The following is a 19087-nucleotide window of genomic DNA, read 5'->3' on the forward strand; positions in this document are numbered from 1 at the left end:
GTTAAATAGCGCTATTGGTTTAAATGTGAAATAGGCAAACTTTTTACACTCAATTTGCCCAGTAGTTTGTTACTCCAGGATTTTTATGTCCTTCCAATGCTCATCTACCAACTACAACCTCACCAAGCAGAGCAAACATAACTTTGCTCATTTTATTGATAGACTCAAGTCTGAACAAAACACTGCAGTATAACTGAGTTGGAATTTATGTCATCACAAGCAGCTTAGTCTTTAACCCATGATTTTGTTCCCATGAGCTCCATCATCATGCTTTATTTTTATTAGATTGTATTATATTTTATTACCTCCGCCAAAGAGGTTGTGTTTTTGGGAGAGTCTGTCTGTCTGTGAACAGCATAACTCAAAAAGTAACAAACGGATCTAGATCAAATTTTCAGGAAATGTTCAAAATGAGATAAGGAGGAAGTGATTACATTTTGGAGGTGATCCGGATCACCGTCTGGATCCAGGACTTTTTTTAAAGGATTCCTTATCATTGTGAGATAGGGCCATTTTCACCAAATGTGTATATAACCCCACAATAAATGGTCGGATTGTTTTGCAAAATAATACAAGACAAGGTCACCATGATTTCTGACAGATGTAAATACTAAGATCTGGAATATGAAATATGAACTGGGTCATCGTAATTTTCAACACTGTCAGGAAACAAATTATCGCACAAACCTGCAACTAACACCAAATTGTAGCAGACAGTCTGCTGAAAGGAAGTATAACATTAAAGTAGGACTAAAGTGTTGTGTGACAATCATAATATGCTTGGAGGAGGTCTGTGCTCTCTGACTGCTTTTCTAGTTATATTTTATTTTCATCTTTAGTCATTTTTTCCTTAACTTGAAGTTCTGATTTTCTGCAATCAGATGTGCTGTAAAATGAGAAGTTTGTGGCCTTGTCTCGTTTGAATAGTAAAGCACAATGAAGTGAACGCTAGCATAACTGAGTGAGCTCTCCAAAGCTCACCAAACAGGAAGCAGCTAGAGGACTCAGCACAGTGCATGGCATACACTAGGTTTGCTGTCCTAACTGAATCTGAGGAGAGGGGGACACTATCTGGTGAGTGATGAGGGAAAGCGTCAGAGAGAATCCAAAGTTTGCAACACATGAGTTCCTGATGCTTGATGTAGGTTTAGTCACAGACTCAATCACAGCTGAGAAACAATGCAAACCTGTGTGCACAAAAGGACAGCTGTGACCAGAATATGTTTCTCAGAATGATGGTAGTTGTGGCTGAAAAAAGACACATTAAGATACCTGGTATTAGGGAAAAGAAGCCTGTGGCAAGTGTATTTTTAAATACAGGCAGATGTCAGACTCCAGTCTCTTTAAAAGTCTTTTCAGAGCCTGTTGTTCACAGCAGACTTTAGGCCTTTCAAAAAAAGAACAACATGTAACGTTTTTACTTGATAACAAAGAAAAACAACTGAGTAAACTGCTGCTCAGTCGTTCACCACAGACGCATCTCACTACCCTTTTTTTCTGGCTGGTGCTAATCTTAACACCTGTTCATGAGATTATTCTCTGCAGCACGATCGTTGGTCCTGCTCTTCTTCCTGTGTCGGCTGATAGACTCTCCTGCTCATCGGAAACATCTGGATAAAGTGGCCTTTGATCTGGCTTGCATTAAGCATGTTTGTATGCCCCCCTCCTCCTCGGAGCTGCTGCTCAGACTGTAGAGATGCTCAGATGTCAGGTGGTGAACTGTCTGTCCCTGTCTTACACAGCATAATAAAAGAGCAGTGGAGCTAACTAACTTGCTATCACAAACACCAGGAAGGACTTTTTAGACTCAGTGTTTTTTGCCTGTCTGTAATTTGACCTGCCCTCCAGCACTGTTGGCCACCACTGATAGCCTAATCTCTTTCTCTCAGTCTCCATGCTAACTAGCAGATGGACAAATCTGCCTTGTACTCGACACTGAACCTAGAATTTGGCTTTTCCACTTCATTAGATGAATGATGTGGTTCAAATGTTTGCACTGAGTGTTTCAAAAGCTGCAGCTCTTTAGGAGAAGTAGAATGGCTCGACAGTGGGAATGGATTTTACACAGAGCTGTGGCTTGTTCTCTGAATGTAATCCATTTCTGGTAACACAGACCAGTTGCTCAGAGGAAATTTTGTGTTTTTATGTGGAGGACCTTGCAATCAGCTTTGTTGTGCTGATCACAGTGTAATCTCCTCCATTGTCTATCAGAGATGCAGCGATTAGAGAATCTGATGATCTGATTATTGAACGAGTCTAAAATTGAATGTATTTTGAAATATTTAGGCTGCTACCTTCTGAAACAGAAGTAGCACAGGAATAGTATAATGCAGCACAAGATGACAAACAGAGGAAGAGAAAATCTTTCTCTGCCTTCTTCATGTTTTAAACCTGGTCATTTAAGCTTTTCTTCCACACAGACACGAGGACCCAGTGTTAAATAGGCACCACTTTCTCTTCCGTTCCATTGACTACACCTCACATTGCTGCTTTTCTTATATGTAATGAATCGTAGCTGGGTGTTGTTGTTTTGTTTAATTTCATATCTTGCTCCTAACATTCACTCGGATATTATAAAGTCATGCTGCATCAAATTTGAAGTATTTGACCTGGTTATCATCATCTTGGCCATTTTTGGTCTACTTCCTCCACATCTCCAACTTAACTTCCATTCAGATACTAATAGTTTGCAGCTTTCACCCCCTATCATAGTTAAGCTAATTTAGGATCGCACCTCAGCCTCATGATTAATAACAGCACATTAGGCTAGTTCAAAACAGGTGTCCCTTTGTTTTTGTTCCATGCACCAATCATAATGTACCTGCCCCTTTTTTCAGAGGGAAAACAGAAACACTTACTTTAGTCAAAATGATTCGATAAGTGTGGCATTTGAAGTGTAGTTAATAGTGAAACTGGTTAATTGCTGCACCCCTGCTGTGTATAATATCCTCCACAAACATTCAAACAATATCAGAGAAGACCCCAGGGCTGAAAAACTACATTTTTTTCTCCATTTAGATAATGGAACAGTGACAATGTTTTAAAATCCAAAAAGGTCCAACTCAGCGAAACTTGTTTCAAAGCCGCGTTTCCACCAAGCAGCTCGGTTCGGTTCGGTTCAGTACGGAACTGCGGAACCCTCGTGTTAGGCAGCGTGTCAGCCACATGCCAAAAGTCACTGCTATTTAAACAATTGTGTGACACTGCCGCAGTGCAACACAGTTTACCCCGCTAATAAATCCAACAAAGAAGAAAAATGAAAAAAAAAGCACAGATGGAAGACATGCAGCATTTCGTCCCCTCTGTGATTGACATGTAGCTCTTTGATACAAAGCGCAATCAAGCTTTGTTTCAGAGAAGTCTGTGTGCCGCCAGGAGAAATACAGCCGCTGTCAGGGTAAGTGAAGATTCTGCCGACCAATCAATGGTCTGCGGTGTGTTGCTCCACCTTCCGAGAGCGGATCAGTTCAGTCTGGCACCCATACGGAAGGGTCCCAAAAAGTGGGATAGCTCGTCTCAGTTATTTGGGGATCTGTCCCGGGATAAGTCAGTGGAAACTAGGGCTGCAGCTATCGAATATTTTAGTATTCAAGTATTCTACTGAAAATCCCGCCGATTTAATCGAGTAATCGGATAAAATACATTTTTGTTTAGTTAAAGAGCAGTTTTTTTTTCAAATGAAAATTTTTCTCTTTAAGAAACAGCATTTTCTGATACAGCATGTCAACAAGAGCACTTGCTTTGGTAGCTCCAAAATTTGGAAACACACTTTGACACATTTTTTGTGCCTTGTACATCTCATCAAATGTTGCTGATCCAAATGGCACCAGTTTCATAGAATGACCCATTAGTCTCCAAACTCCAGAAAAGAAGCTAGATTTGTTGCTAGTTGCTATTTTGTATAAGAGGTAGCTTGAGAGGTCTGAAAACTCTCTTAGTATGGCCTCAGCTCTATTTGAAATACCACTCTTCGATCTTTTTAAAAATTAAACGATTCCTCGAGGCGGAGAAAATTACTCGAGTATTTTTTGTAATCAAGTACTCCGAATCATTCGAGGAATCGTTTCAGCTTTAGTGGAAACCCCACAAAATGTTTGTGTACCGAGACAAACCAAACCGGTCTGCTTGGTGGAAACACGGCTTTAGTGGTTATAACTAAGTAGAACCCCTTTGAAGAAAAGAACAGAGTATGAAACTAGCGACTGTTGTTTGAGACGCGCAGTCAAATACAGACTTAGAATATGCAGGATAAGCATCTGTATTTGAAGGTGAAAACTTTAATGCCACATGCTCTCATTTGCTGTTCTCTTGTTTCTCAAAAAATTACATTAAGATGTTCTCATAATAAGAGGTCTGAGTGCATGATATAAACTGTGCACAATCTTTGCCTTTCTTGTTGAATGGTTTGATACCAACATCCTGCCCCCTCTTGATTTGATTGACCTTATTAGTGCCATGTTGTTGTGCAACCAAACTTTTCACTTTGGCGCATATGAGAACACATATTGTCGTGTTAGTCCAACCTTGTCCTAACATTGACAGATCAGTATGTTATTCTCACTTTTTCCTCAACTGTTGCATTTTATTTCAGCAATTTGACATTGTAAAAGCTAATTTCTCACTGATGTTGACGTTTCATTCTCACAGTAAAGCCTGAGTGGTTGAACCGATGTTTGTCATTGCTTGGCCCTTACTCTTAAAACTCGGGCTGGGACATTTTCTGGAATTAAAAAAACAAATATAATGAGCTCTGCTTGCTTTGATCTATCAACTTTATCTCAACCATTTCATACTTCTGTCCTCAAGGTTAAGTATACTTCAGTTATTGTTCAGTATTTTCTTTGGAGAGATGCTTAAGCTTCACACTTTCAAAGACTGACCTGGTCCAAGGAAAGCATCCTTTCTTTGACAAGTGTCGTGAGTTTGTGATAACTCTGACCTTGAAAGCTTGGTTTGAACCCAGGATGTGCTGCTTACAACTGAGTTACCACACTATCAAGATCACTCAGACTAATAAATGATGTAGAAATACTTAAATTATGAAAGCCTTTTTTTGTTGAATGAAGCATGGCTTCTTCTTTTTGGGCTAATGCGTCCATGTATGCTTCACTGTCTGTCTAACATGCATGTGCTTTATTCCCTAGTTTTTGTAGACTTCAGATTTTCTTTAAGGCAACAAATGTTCCATTTAGTAAATGATCCAACTCTTCGAGTATTTCCAGAGTTGCCATCAGTTAACAGTCCTGTAATTATTGACAAAGCCAACCATTCCTCAGCCTGAGCTGGACAGCCGGCAAACATATCTGTTTGGTGCTGGGTGTGTTGACATGATTACGTCCAAGTCCAGCAGGGGGCAGTCAACAAGACATTTGCTTCATGTGAGTAATTGGAGGCAGGAGTAAGTGCACATGAGACCAAAAATAACATGATAACATGACAGAGGCTGTTTGCAGATCCTATTTCTGGTTATTAGCTCTTATTCCCTGTCAGTTCCATGCTTTATGCTTTTATTTTGAAGGGGAAATGTGCCTCATTGATATTGATAGTACACACATTTCCTGAACAGTTGTAGTTCACAATGAAAACCCTGTGGTTTCCATTCGCCCTGTGGCTCCAATGGAGTAGGAGGGGATTGATGTTCCTCTTTTCGTGCATGTATGAAAAAAAGGGGAAGTGCAGACATGAGCAGCTGCAGTTGAACCCCCTCCCTCCCTCCCTCCTCTCGGCTTCATGCCCCCACCCGTCTGCACCCTCAGCCTCTTCCTTGCCTCTGCCAAGACAGCGGTTGATGACGCTGCAGTCGGGGACGGGGGGCCTATCTCTGCCGCTCTCACGCTCCTCCCTCCCTCCCTCCGTCTCTTTCTCACTCGCTCTACAAATGAAGGCTGAGTGTATTTATAGTCCAGCGTGTCACCCGGCAGCCAGCGGACGGGGGATTACCTTGGCCACGATGAACAAGCGGGGCCTCATTCAGAAACGGGTGCTTGCGCTGTGACTCACAGCCACACAGGCTGGGTTCACCACGCTATCACAGCTGAGGTATTTTGCTACGTGTGAGTGTGTTTGTTTGTCTCACAGGTTTCTCAGCATTAGCATAGGATGTTCATCAAATCCAAGTGAGCTTGGATCAGTATTGGTTGTGTGCTGCTGGGAATATTTTTCACTGAAACTTCTTGTGGATGTGAGAATGATTCCAGCTCAGGATGACTTGTGTGCTTGGTGTCTGCTCACAGCAGGTTGTGTTGTAGCCTCCTACAGACTGTCTCTGAAAAGAGGTGTTTCTATTCAAATGATCTCATATACATGTATGGAGTAGAGTTTATCTAAACCAACGTCCTGCAACTTGCTGATAAGCAAATGTTGAAATGAGTTGTTCAATGAAATGAGATATTTGATTATCTTGAACTTTGTTGTTATGGCGCTGCTGGCTACCTGTGCTGGGTAGAGGTTTAGAAATTGAACCAAATTTGCACTTTCACTCTTTTTGATGATGTTTTTTCCTTACACAGTCAAACCACTGGCTGCTACAAAAGCTGTCTGTGTATCTCGGGCTACACCTGGCTCATCTCAGCCATGGTTTATAGTAGGTATGCACTGATACCAATCCTGGTATTGGGTATCGGTGTATCAGGGCCCCTCAAAGCTGGATCAGTATCAGTGGGAAGTAGAGCCGAAACGATTCCTCGAATCATTCGAGGTACTCGATTACAAAAAATACTTGAGTAATTGTCTCCGCCTTGAGGAATCGTTTAATTTTTAAAAAGATCAAAGAGTGGTATTTTAAATAGAGCTGGGGCCATATTAAGAGAGTTTTCAGACCCCTCAAGCTACCTCTCATACAAAATAGCAACTAGCAACAAAGCTAGCTCCTTTTCTGGAGTTTGGAGACTAATGGGTCATTCTACGAAACGGATGCCATTTGGGTCCGCAACATTTGATGAGATGTACAAGGCACAAAACATGTGTCAAAGTGTATTTACAAATTTTGGAGCTACCAAAGCAAGTGCTCTCATTGACATGCTGTATCAGAAAATTCTATTTCTCAAAGAGAAAATTTTTCATTTGAAAAATAACTGCTCTTTAACTAAACAAAAATGTATTTTATCCGATTACTCGATTAATCGATGGGATTTTCAGTAGAATACTTGAATACTAAAATATTCGATAGCTGCAGCCCTAGTAGGAAGGGTCCGATTCATGCTGCCAATCCATGCAACCAGCGTTTCTACCGGCGCTCTTAGATACTTTATTTGAAAGGTCACCTCTGATGCACTTTTTGTTTTTTGCTACAGGATAAAAAATATTACAGTAAAATTTTAATGTAAATTCTGAAGCATGTTTTTTTCACCAAATTGCTGGCAAACATTTAACTGTTCTATAGTTATCCTTATCCTTATCCCACAGTAAGACACGCAGGTTATTGAACACTGGTATCGGTCAATATCCAAAGCCTCGATATCGGTATCAGAACCAAAAAAGTTGGATCAGTGCATCCCTAGTTTGTAGCTGTGTCAGGCTTCGCTTAAAACTTTCAAGCCTTTTTCAAACATCAGTCATTTTTAGAAGAGTTTGCCGGGAGCAAAAGAGAGTGGATCAGTTTGAGTTCACTGCGAATAAACAGGTATTCAGATCTTGGTCTCATTGTTAAAGTTTCACTGTGAACTATATTTCTGACCTGACATAAGCGTCACTGCTATGATGTTTCAAACCAGGTCAAACAGTGTGTTGTTGTTGTTAACCTCAGTGCTGATGCATGGAAGTGTAAAGAGTAGGGATGTGTATTTTCTTGGCAGATCGGTTCAACGTTGTTTTGCAAGTAGGCACTAAACTGAGTCAGTAAGACGGGTGATTAATTCAATTTAATTTTCAGTTACGATAATATCTTCCTTGGATCATGAAAATCAGGTAATTTAGATTAAACGATCACCACTGCCGTGTGGCCTTCAGTTAGTCTGATGCAGTAAATTAAACACGCCCTCCCTTTCTTCCTCCACAGCAGAGCACACTCTGCTTCTCCCCTCCATCGGCTCTCACTCTGATTTCATCATCGGGGGCTTGAATTAATGTGCAAAGGCGATACAGATTCTCAGAATGTGGTCAGTTCTGAGCACTGTAACCTCAGCATGTTGTACTACAGCAGGACTAACTCTCATGCAGCCTCATGTGGTAAAAAAGAAAGCAAAGAGAGGAGCCTGAGGAGTAGGTGTGTGTGTGAGAGGCTGTGGGGTTACTGCTCTTTAAAGAGAGGTTGTTTGGCTCTTTTAGGCTTTATGCTCTCCTGCTTCAAAAAATGTCTTCTCTCTGATTGGCCAGCCCTTTGGAGGCCTGTTGAGGCAGTACTATGGGCAGACTTTGGTGTTTGAGGCTCTCCCCTCCAAAGTGTCACCCCTCGAGAGATCCCCATGATGACCTCATCATTTCAGCAAGTTTGGTAGGAATCTTGTGCTGTTTCCAGAAGGGATGGTTTTGAGCAGTTTACAGACACATTCAAGGATTTCTACAACATGTATGGAGCAATTTGAAAATCTGAACATCCAGCATTGTTGCTTTATAGTGATGTTTGAAACAAAGGAAAACATGACATCCCCCTTTAATGATCATTAACAAGCTCATGACTGCCAGACTAAATAGAGTGACATCAATCCTGCTTTAAAGGATAAGTTTGGTTTATACAGCTTTTACATTGTTTATAGAATGAAGTAGAACAAAATACTCACCCAGAAAGTTTTCCTGATCCAAGCAGTGCTTCTGGAGATATTTAGATCCAAAATCGTGCAGCGGACGTCCGTATAATGGGATCCATCGGGGCATAGACAGTGCCGCTCCTAAAACTGCATTAATTGTGTTTTTCACCAATATTCCATCATGGTCCGCTCCGGGTTAGTCCTCTGCTGCAGTCTGTGGCTGTACTGACCTCTGAACTGACGAAGACTTTGTTTACGTTTGCCCCTCCGCGCATGCGCAGTACTTTCTGGAGAGCTGACTCCACTTCCTCCTTTCTTTGAGGGACAAACATAAACAAAGTCTTCGTCAGTTCAGATGTCAGTACAGCCACACTGCGCTGTCTGGAGTGACACAGACTGCAGCAGAGGACTAACTCAGAGCGGACCATGATGGAATATCGGTGAAAAACATGACTTTTTGGACGATTAATGCAGTTTTATGAGCGGCACTGTCTATGCCCCGATGGATCCCATGATACGGACGTCTGCTGCACGACTTTAGATCTAAATATCTCCCGAAGCACTGCTTGGATCAGAAAAACCTTCTGGGTGAGTATTTTGTTCTACTTCATTCTATAAACAATGTAAAAGCTGTATATACCGAACTTATCCTTTAATAAAGATGTAACTTATAGTTTTGAGGCTGAGGGTAAATGTGTTGTGTTGGGGTCAGTTAGTACTATCATTAAATGCTTGATCTCTCAAAGTTGTCTCATGAATGAATGAGTAAATGGTCTTCATCAGTCTGATAACATAAATTTTTGTTTTCAACACCATTGCTGCCTTTATCGGTTAAGACAGGCAGCGGGCAATGAAAGGTAAACGGTAAAAGCATAACATCTGTCTCGTTTATGTTTATTTTTGTGTTTTACAAGGTCTTCAGAATTTTTATTCATTAAGAAATGAGGGAAGTAAAGTAATTTGATGCAGATGTTGTAACGTCAATAAGTAAAGGAGTCAAAAAGTTTTGTGGGCATAACCCACACAGAGAGTAGGGATGTCCTGGTCTGTTAAACTGATCGGTATTGGCACCTGATGTGGCTATTTTTGGAGGAGGTGGGTAACATCGAAATTCATCCAGTTTTCATGTGTTTTCAGCACCGTCACGCTTTACGGCTGCTGTAAATCAAACCATGTTGCAAACATGTCCTCTATGTGGGACTACTTCTCTTTGGAAAGCAACGATAGTAAAACAGCATCTTGCAACACTTGTAAAGTGAGTGTTCCTGGAGAAGGTCTCACTTTAATACAACAAATATGATTCATCATTTACAATGGAATCACCAACAAAGTACGGGATTTATCAGAGAAAGGGATCGGATTGGTATAGGCAAAATATATCTTGAAAAAATCGGATCGGATTAGAAGTCAGAAAATCTTTATCAAGACATCTCTAACAGAAGGTTGCAGGCTGGTGGTGCTAGCTCTGCTACTGCTAGTCATATTGAGAAAACCACAGTTAGTCTTGTCATTTTTTGTCTTCCTGGACCTGTTTAATATTTTGCTTTCACTCCCAGTAAAAATAAAGATTTTCTCTTTTCGATTTCTTGCGTGTACACTCATTCACCAGTTTATATTCTCCAAGTTTAATTTCTTCCAGAAAAGTCATGAGCCAGTAGGACCAAAAAGTGGTTCCTGAAGTAATCTCCTGTTGTGCTTAGAGGAAGAGTGTTTACCTTGCAGTTCTTAGATCACATTCTACGTCCTGGTACATTGTTTTTATTTGCATGAACAGTGTTTTATCTGTTCAGCAAACTGCTTCCCAACAGAATCTTCATTCAAACTTTTTGCATGAGTGATGTGATGTTTATCTTCATATTTCTGCCTTTTTTAACATCAACAGCTCAGTATACTTGGACATGTTAGTAGTTGTAAAGAAAAGACAAGATTATCCCAGACATTTGTGAGTCTCTGAGTCTGTTTAGTTAGTTGAAACTGTGCCAACTTTCACTTTTAAAACACGAAGGCACAGCGAGTAGCTAAAGTTAGTATCACAGATACCGAATGCTGCCAAGACTTTTAGCCTTCTGCCTTCAAAGGAAACAAAGATTGCCCCTTAAAATTCAAGAGAAAAACCTGAGTCAGCAAGATTTCAGAGCTCTGAATCCTACTCTACAAGTGTTAACTGATCATCTATTTTATTTTCCCTCCTCTGCAGATACTTGGAGAAGTATGAGAAAGTCCACCACTTCGGCGAGGATGATGAAGAAACGCAGCCGGGGAATCCCAAAACCTCTCTTCCAATTGGTGCAATTCCTAACTCCTATAACTACCAGCAACACAGTGTGTCAGGTAGGCACAGTCAACCCATTTTTCCTCTCTATTAAGAGACATTTCTTCTTCTTTTCTGTTCCTCTCTTTCTGGCTGCAGGTGTTCCTGCCCTGATCACATCAGAATCAGGCTCATGGATTTATGTCTTTCTCTCCATTTGTCACTGTCTCACTCAGTTTCCTTTTTCTCCCGTGGTTCATCCTGTCCTTTTCTCTTCTCAACTCAAACATAAAATTCTGGCTCAGATGTGATTAAACCAGAGCTTCATTGCATCAGAGCTGTAGCGCGAGATAAAAGAAACAAGATAAAAGAAATGCGTAGCATGCAACATGGAGGTTCAAACAGAGCTCATACTTGTCGTGTGTTACAGGGTACAGGTTTGGGGTCCAGTGTTTGACATTCAAAACTTACAATTTCCCTCTCTGACCTCATCCATCTCAATAATCTGTTTAAAAGAAGAGGCATTTATTAAAATGTTGGGAAGTTTGTTATGTTGGATGTTCTCGCTGGCTGATTAAATTGGCTTAGAGACTTAAACTTTTACAGTTTCATTTAGCAGATGCTTTTGTCCAAAGGGACTTACTATACAAGCAAGAATTTAGACAGAAAAACCTAGTTAGTGTGACAAAGGTTACAAGTTATTTGGCTGCAGGTGCTGCCATTAAGTGCAGGAACTTTTTTTTCTTTCTTTCTTATTTTATTATATTTTATTTTAAATAATGTAGAGTACTCTCGCCAACAAACCACAACTAATTGCCGCAACAATATACTTCAACCTTAGTCAACATTCAGAAATTAGTGCTGAAAATTCACTAAGAGCTGGGTCTAAGACCTTCTGACTCATTCTGCCCCTGAAGACAAAGAGGAGAAGGATCAGCTTCAGTGCTCAAGTGTTCCTTGAAACGATGGGTTTTCAGACATCTCTTAAAAGTAGAAAGCGACTCTGCGGATCGTAAAGAGTTAGGTAATTCATTCCACCATTTGGGCACAACAGAGAAGAAGCGTCTGGCTAGCAATTTAGAGCTGCGCTGGGCTGGAAGCACCAGACGTCTTCCACAAGCAGAGCGCAGTGGGAGAGAAGGAGTGTAGACCTGGATGAGGGACCCCAGGTAGGCAGGAGTGGTTCTTGTCAATGTTTTGTAAGCCAGAAGAAAAAGTAGGGATGATGGGTCCTGAATTAGGTACTTTTATAGGTACCGACCGAATTCTGTGAAAAGTACCGGGTATCGATTCATGTAAAACCAAAAGATACCATGTTAAGGTACCTGAACGCATCCTTGTGACTGTGAGGGAGTGGAAGAGCAGGTGATTTTCCATGCTGGACATGAACACAGCATTGCAAGGTTATATATTGAAGAATAAATTTGTTAAAATGAATTTTTTTTTAATATTTCATTATTAAACAAATTGATATTTTTTACCACATAAACACAAAAAAGTACCGAAACTTGGTACCGTTGAGTACCGGTACCGTATAGTTTCAAATGTGAAAGGTACCCATCCCTAAGAACTTTGAATTTGATTCAAGCTGCTACTGGAAGCCAGTGACAAACTTATGATTAAAATGTGAAAACTTCTTAGTGAATGGAAATACACTAGACTTCCTGATTGACCCTTTCATCCAAAGACCAAGGCTAAATCCAAAATAGCTGCTGAAGTTGATTCTAGTCAGAAATGTCGTCCTCTACACATCCCCCTTTTCTTCTTCCATTAACATCACTCCTCTTCGTCATCATGTCAGGTTGTTCTTCTCTTCCATGTACCCAAAAGTCTGTGTACAACTGGGTATTATGGCACACGATCTGTTACTGACGCACAAACTAGTTTTTAAAAATCTTCTCTTTATCCGTACAGTGTTTTAACAAACCTGTCAGAGGATCTCTGTCCTAGCTCCACTTTCATCTTTTTAATCAACACATAAGCCTCCTTACTGTAGTTCACATTCATCCCTTTCATCACTCTGACTCATTTAATTCACTCCTCACCTTGCTAAGCACTGTTGTGTTTGAACCAAGGCTATCAAGCATGTGTTTGCAGAAACTGTTGGTCCCTTTTTTTCTTTTTGGACATTGCCCACACACACCTCAGCGCTGACTAAATCATTTAAACCCAGGCATGCTGCTGCTTTTATGATGGAAGCCCAGTCCTCCAGTAACCACATCATATTTCAAACTGAACATATTTGTACGATTTGCCAAGGCCAGCCCCTTGTCTGTCGCATGCACACTCTCAGTGAAAGCAGGTTGTCCATTAGCTCCACAGTGTTGTAGAGTTGACCACAAGCTGCTCTCAGAGATAATTGACTCTGCTGACAGCCGTTTTTTCATGAAAGGAAGGATGAAGCACTTGTTGGTTTTCCCTCCAGCACAGCTTAGATCAGAGCCTGCAGCTCTTTGCAGGCTTGTTTCATTAACAGACAGCCCTTTGCCTGCATGGTGACATGACTCCAAACACGACCATGTGGGGAAAGACTCGTGAAACACTGCAGTGAACTTTTGAAGGAATGAATCAGGCACGGAGACCAGTGGTTTTCTGCTGACTGTGCACTTTCAGTTTCCGTGAAACTTGCGTTTGTTTTGAATGATAATGTATTGATCTGTGTTACCAGAGTGGAGTGATTGACTTTTTTGGCTTAATTGTGAAAAGGCATTGTCATCTTGAACTAATACTTTCCATCATAAGACTTTTATACTCAGTAGATTAAAATAAAAAACAGACCATAACCAGGAATGAGAACTTCTGCGAATGTTGTTGCTCATAGTCTCAGTTTCAGTGAATGTACTGGTGATAAACCAAGCCTGTGCTTAACAACATTTAATGTTCAACATTTTTTACTGTTGGGCTTAAAAATATTTTTTTCTTCTCTGAAAATACAACACTGAGTTGTATCTACTGGAATGTATTAAGGATGTACAGATCCGATTCTGGTGTCAGGTATCAGTCTGACAAAGACACAGAGTTAGATTAGAAAGTGGTGATAAAGGGCCAATTTATAAGAAAGATCTATTCAACCTAGCTCTGTGCTCTCCATGGTTTAGAACAACCAAGTGCATGCATTACATAAACACAAGTAGGTTGTTGTGTCTTATTTTTTTTCATTTTGGTTCACAAAGTAAGAAAATCCCAGAGATGACAAAACATGATTCCCTCCATGATGATGATATGAAACGCTAAAGTTAGTATGGGGATTGGATCAGTATCTGTGCTGGTTGATCCGCAAGCCCAGGTTTGGTCTTGAGACTTTTAGAGTGAGATCAGTTCATCCCTACTATGAATTATCTCAAACCTTTTAGAGGGTGTGGTTATTTTTTATATTCCTTTTAGGGATGTTCAGTGCCACGTTTTTCAGACTGATACCAGTACGATTACTCTTTCTTGAGTACTCACTAGGGGTGTAACGGTACACAAAAATCATGGTTCGGTACGTACCTTGGTTTTAGGGTCATGGTTCGGTACAGTTACGGTACAGTATGGAACAACGCAAAACCATTTGCTTGTTTAGCATGTTTATTAAACCAAAAACTTGCCATTATACAGCAAGGGGGGAGGCTCTTCAAGCTCCGGTTGTCGTTAGCAGCAGCCATGATGCACTATTCAGACACAAGCTCCTGTAGCTACGGAAGCTCTTTGATATTCATCTTCTGATTGGCTCACCGTGAGACGTCGCGTCCACATGATATGCACATGATCGCAAAGCACGAATCACAGACCACTTTCCTCATGAATATTAAAACACCTTCCCTGCTCAGCCAATCATAGACGAGTACTCACGTGAATATTAAAGAGCCGTGTGCAGTGGCTAACGTAAACTTACTGTACTCGTTCGAATATAGCATTGTACTGAACAGAACGGCCTTACGTAGCGGTTTGGCATGGATACATGTACCATTACACCCCTAGTACTCACTGATACCAAATACCGTTACTAGTGGTACCTTTGATACATAAAGTTTTGACTTGGGCTGGGTATTGCTAAGAACCTCCCGATTCGATTTTGATTTTGATTCTTTAGGTTGCGATTCAGGTTGATATTGATTTAAATGCTTTGGTTACCAATTTCCATGCCACATGTAAACATATGTGGTATGTCACCTCACCTTTTGGAGCAATAACAGGGTGTCCGCCGAGTCTTAAAATGTATTAAAAGTTGATAAATCAATTGTGGGAAAATTAAGGCCCTTAAAAAGTATTAAAAAGTCTTAATCGTAATGTTATGAGGTGTTAAATTTTATACTTATTTTTGAAAGGTTTTTAAAAAAGTCTTAAAGAGGTATTGAATTTAACCTCAGGATTTAAGCATATACCCTGAATAAAACAACCCAAACATCAGACTTTAAAGCTGAAGGATCTGGCTTTATGCCTCTGCTGCTGCTTTGGCTGTCATTTTTTTGTTGTTTGGTCTCTCGTGGCCCTTGTCCACTCAATGCGAATAACGAATCAAATCGATTCAGAGGGTTTGCTGAATCGATATTGAGTTGGACGAGGCAATATTTTGATGCATCGATTCATTAATATTTTTACCCACCCCTAGTTTTGACTGTAAGTGACAGATCGTTTTGAATAAAGGTAGCACAGTCACTCTGCCATTGAGTTCAAAATAAAACGCAAAGAACTCTCTCTGAGTGATCAGCCTTTTTTCGAAAAAAATAAATGAACAAAGGTGCCAAAAAATCAGCAGCCTTTACGAGTACACATACCTTATATTAAGGTTGGTATCTGTCCAATACTGATACCTGGTATCAGTACTCGCCCATCCTTAATTCCTTTGCATCTCTGCATAAACTCATATAAACTTTATGGATGTTTGTTTTAGTTTTCCCATGCACATTTGTCACGAGAAATGATGATACAGACCATACCCATTCTCATACAATACATCAGCCCACCCCTTTATCTTTATACAGCCAAGTTGATACTGACCATATTGACAGACATCCACCAGTCAACAAACAATGTGCCTTACACAGATGTCAGTGTCGCAGTGTCTGGTACCCTGGTGTCTGAAGCAACTATCTCCCAAATATTTCCTTTACATATCAATTTTGTCCCTGATTTTAACAATCGGTACATCTTATAATCATCAACACACAGCCACAGATTTTATATTCTTGAATTTATGGACAGTGTTTTTTTAACAGTCTGGGATCTAGTTTGACATTTCTCTACTTTATTTTCGTGTTACTTTTGAGCTTCCACACTCTAATCTATCTGCCTGGTTGATTTATTGGTGCAGCTCTATTATGTTCCTTTCATAGCTGAACTCAGTCTGTACCCAGGCTCTGAATCAACATTTTACCATAATGTTATAGAATGTCCAGGCTGACCAGGCTGATATCCTGCTGGTAGCTTGGCAGAGTCAATGATAGTCAGCTTTTTGATAGTCAATTCAGAGAGAGCTCCTCCTGTGCTTTGATCCAGCCTGTTGTCTTGTCATGTTGTGGCCTTCAACCACTTTAATTCAGTCAGCTTATGGAGCTTTGTCTGTTAAATAGGTTGTTAGCGTAGTGGTGGCTAGCTGCAAGACGAGCAGACACAGGAGCTCTGGCTACTGTAATAGAAACTGCGCTGAATTACATTTGCCTCCACAAACCTTTTCAGCATGGAAATCAAATTCACTCAGCAGGACTCCTTTCTGCTTTATGATTGGTTTCCAGAGGCAGCAGGCTACAAAAATCCTGCATCAAATTGAAATACCCTGTGTATGAAAAAATGACACCAATGCACACAAAATGATTGATGGCAGAAAATCAAGCCGTAGCATGGGAGGAGGCTCGGGTCTTCGTTGACAGAGTGACTGCACTTAACAGACACAAGCGTCTGTCAGTTTTGAGCTGCTGAATAATATTCAAGTCAGGGCTCCGGCCCCCTCGCACACAAAAGGTTCTCGAGAATTCAGGATTATAAGACTTTTTAATTATGAAAAGCTCATCATGGAGGTTGACTGACTCACAGACAAACACAATTAAAAGTTAAAAGAACATTCATGTTCCTCAGTCAGACAAGACACGGCTCATCAGGCTAATTGGAACTAAAAAGTGCTTTCACTGAGCAGCTCATTGCCCTATTTAGTTTGCTTTAACTCGGTTAAATAAAAAATAAATCTGAGTAAAAGCGGCTGAAGGTGTGCAGAAAAGGAACCAAAGAGAGAATAGACTCGGACAGCTTTCTATTTTTCACTAAATGTTGTTGGCTTTTACGCTTTAGCCTGAATGCTGCTGCTTTCATCAAACTGCTTTTCCTCACTGCTTCTCCTCAAAACTTCTCAGGGTCAAGTATCATAAAAGCACTTAATGTTTTGTAACACGATTAGAAATACACGGCTCATTTGTGTTTACTTTTTCAGTTAACTGTGCTTCCTTTAATTTATACATTTCAGAGAGTTTGGAATACGTCTTGAATTTATGGCTGCTCTCTCTCTCCAAAAGTTAAACATCTTTTCTCTGAAAACATGAAATAATGTTGGTGACTTGATGGCAGCACAGGAACACAAAGCAAAGATCAGCTCTGTGTGAGTTTGTAATAGGAATGTAGGAGCTAGGGCTGCAGCTATTGAATATTTTAGTATTCCAGTATTCTACTGAAAATCCAATCGAGTAATCGAGTAATCGGATAAGATACATTTTTGTTTAGTTAAAGAGAAGTTATTTTTCAAATGAAACATTTTCTCTTTAATAAATAACATTTTCTGATACAGCATGTCAATAAGAGCACTTGCTTTGGTAGCTCCAAAATTTGTAAACACACTTTGACACATTTTTTGTGCCCTGTACATCTCATTAAATGTTGCGGACCCAAATGGCACCTGTTTCGTAGAATGACCCATTAGTCTCCAAACTCCAGAAAAGGAGCTAGCTTTGTTTCTTGTTGCTATTTTGTATAAGAGGTAGCTTGAGGGGTCTGAAAACTCTCTTAATATGGCCTCAGCTCTATTTGAAATACCACTCTTTGCTCTTTTTAAAAATTAAACGATTCTTCGAGGCGGAGAAAATTACTCGAGTACTCGAGTTTTGTAATCGAGTACCTTGAATCATTCGAGGAATCGTTTCAGCTGTAGTAGGAGCAGAAGTGCTTGAAATATGCCTTTAGAGATTCTATGCCAGCCTATCAATGCTAAGATAACAGTTCAGTGTGACAGGAAACATGAAAATATTCACAGCTAGGTCGCTCATTGCCACTTGTTTCCTTGGAGCATTGGATACAACTGTACTCGATTCATTTGTTCTGTTTGAGACATTTACTCTGTGTTTTCAACACAGTGTATTCAAGTTTACTTACAAACCTTTTCTTTTTCTCTTTTTCTTCCAGACTATCTCCGCCAAAGCTATGGACTGTCAACAGATTTTGTTCCGCCGTGCGACTACAACAAACTGGTGCTGTCTCTCCTTTCGGGCCTACCCAATGAAGTTGACTTTGCTGTTAATGTTTGCACTCTGCTTTCAAACGAGAGCAAGCACGCTATGCAGCTGGACAAGGACCCCAAACTGGTCACGTTGCTGCTGGCCCATGCCGGCGTCTTCGATGACTGTAGGTTCACAAATCCACAAATCTTTGCTTTGATTTGTTGTTTAATGGCCAGTAGCAGGGAAACAAACTTGTTCCTCTTTTCATCTGTAAGCTTTGTAACCAGTAGACTTGGGGAATTTTAATGTAGAATATCTGCATATAGATAAAATAGCTTAAGTGTGAATGTAATCTAGTTGAAATGTACAAATTTCATGGTAACCGAGCAGTCTTTCCCTGATTGGCTTCCCTTTTTGTCAAAGATCGAAGGTTCTTGCCTTGTCGTAGGTATAAACTTACTGAAAGAGAATGTAAGGGTGCATATGAAAGAAACCAATAATACTGATGCTCTGCTCTAACCCTCCTTCTTAATCTTTGCAGCGCTAGGCAGCTTCTCCGGGGTATTTGGGTCGGACTGGAAGGAGAAAACCTCACGGGACTTTGTTCGGGTAAAGTTTTGCAAAGTCTTTCTTCAGAAAGCTAGATGTGTCTTTTGATTTGCTTGTTTTGTATAAAGTCTGTGCTATTTCTGTCAGTGAATCCACATTTAAGTGTAAAGATTAGCAGAAAAACAGTGGTTTTTCAGACGACC

At 40.4% G+C, this 19087-nt stretch overlaps 1 protein-coding gene across 2 annotated transcripts in view; it reads left to right on the forward strand.

Annotated features, from left to right (window-relative positions):
• arid2 (AT-rich interactive domain 2) overlaps window positions 1–19087 on the forward strand; it is a 41245-nt gene that overhangs the window by 7760 nt on the left and 14398 nt on the right. For both annotated transcript variants that reach the window (XM_074697906.1, XM_074697907.1), the window contains 3 exons: window positions 10882–11015; window positions 18301–18519; window positions 18877–18944. In XM_074697906.1, the coding sequence (XP_074554007.1) occupies window positions 10882–11015; window positions 18301–18519; window positions 18877–18944 (421 nt within the window). The remainder of the gene's footprint in view (window positions 1–10881; window positions 11016–18300; window positions 18520–18876; window positions 18945–19087) is intronic.

The sequence above is a fragment of the Halichoeres trimaculatus genome, unplaced genomic scaffold (genome assembly GCF_033239565.1).
Source record: "Halichoeres trimaculatus isolate MK-OKI-2021-1 unplaced genomic scaffold, fHalTri1.1 fHalTri1_scaffold_21, whole genome shotgun sequence".
NCBI classification, from domain to species: domain Eukaryota; kingdom Metazoa; phylum Chordata; class Actinopteri; order Labriformes; family Labridae; genus Halichoeres; species Halichoeres trimaculatus.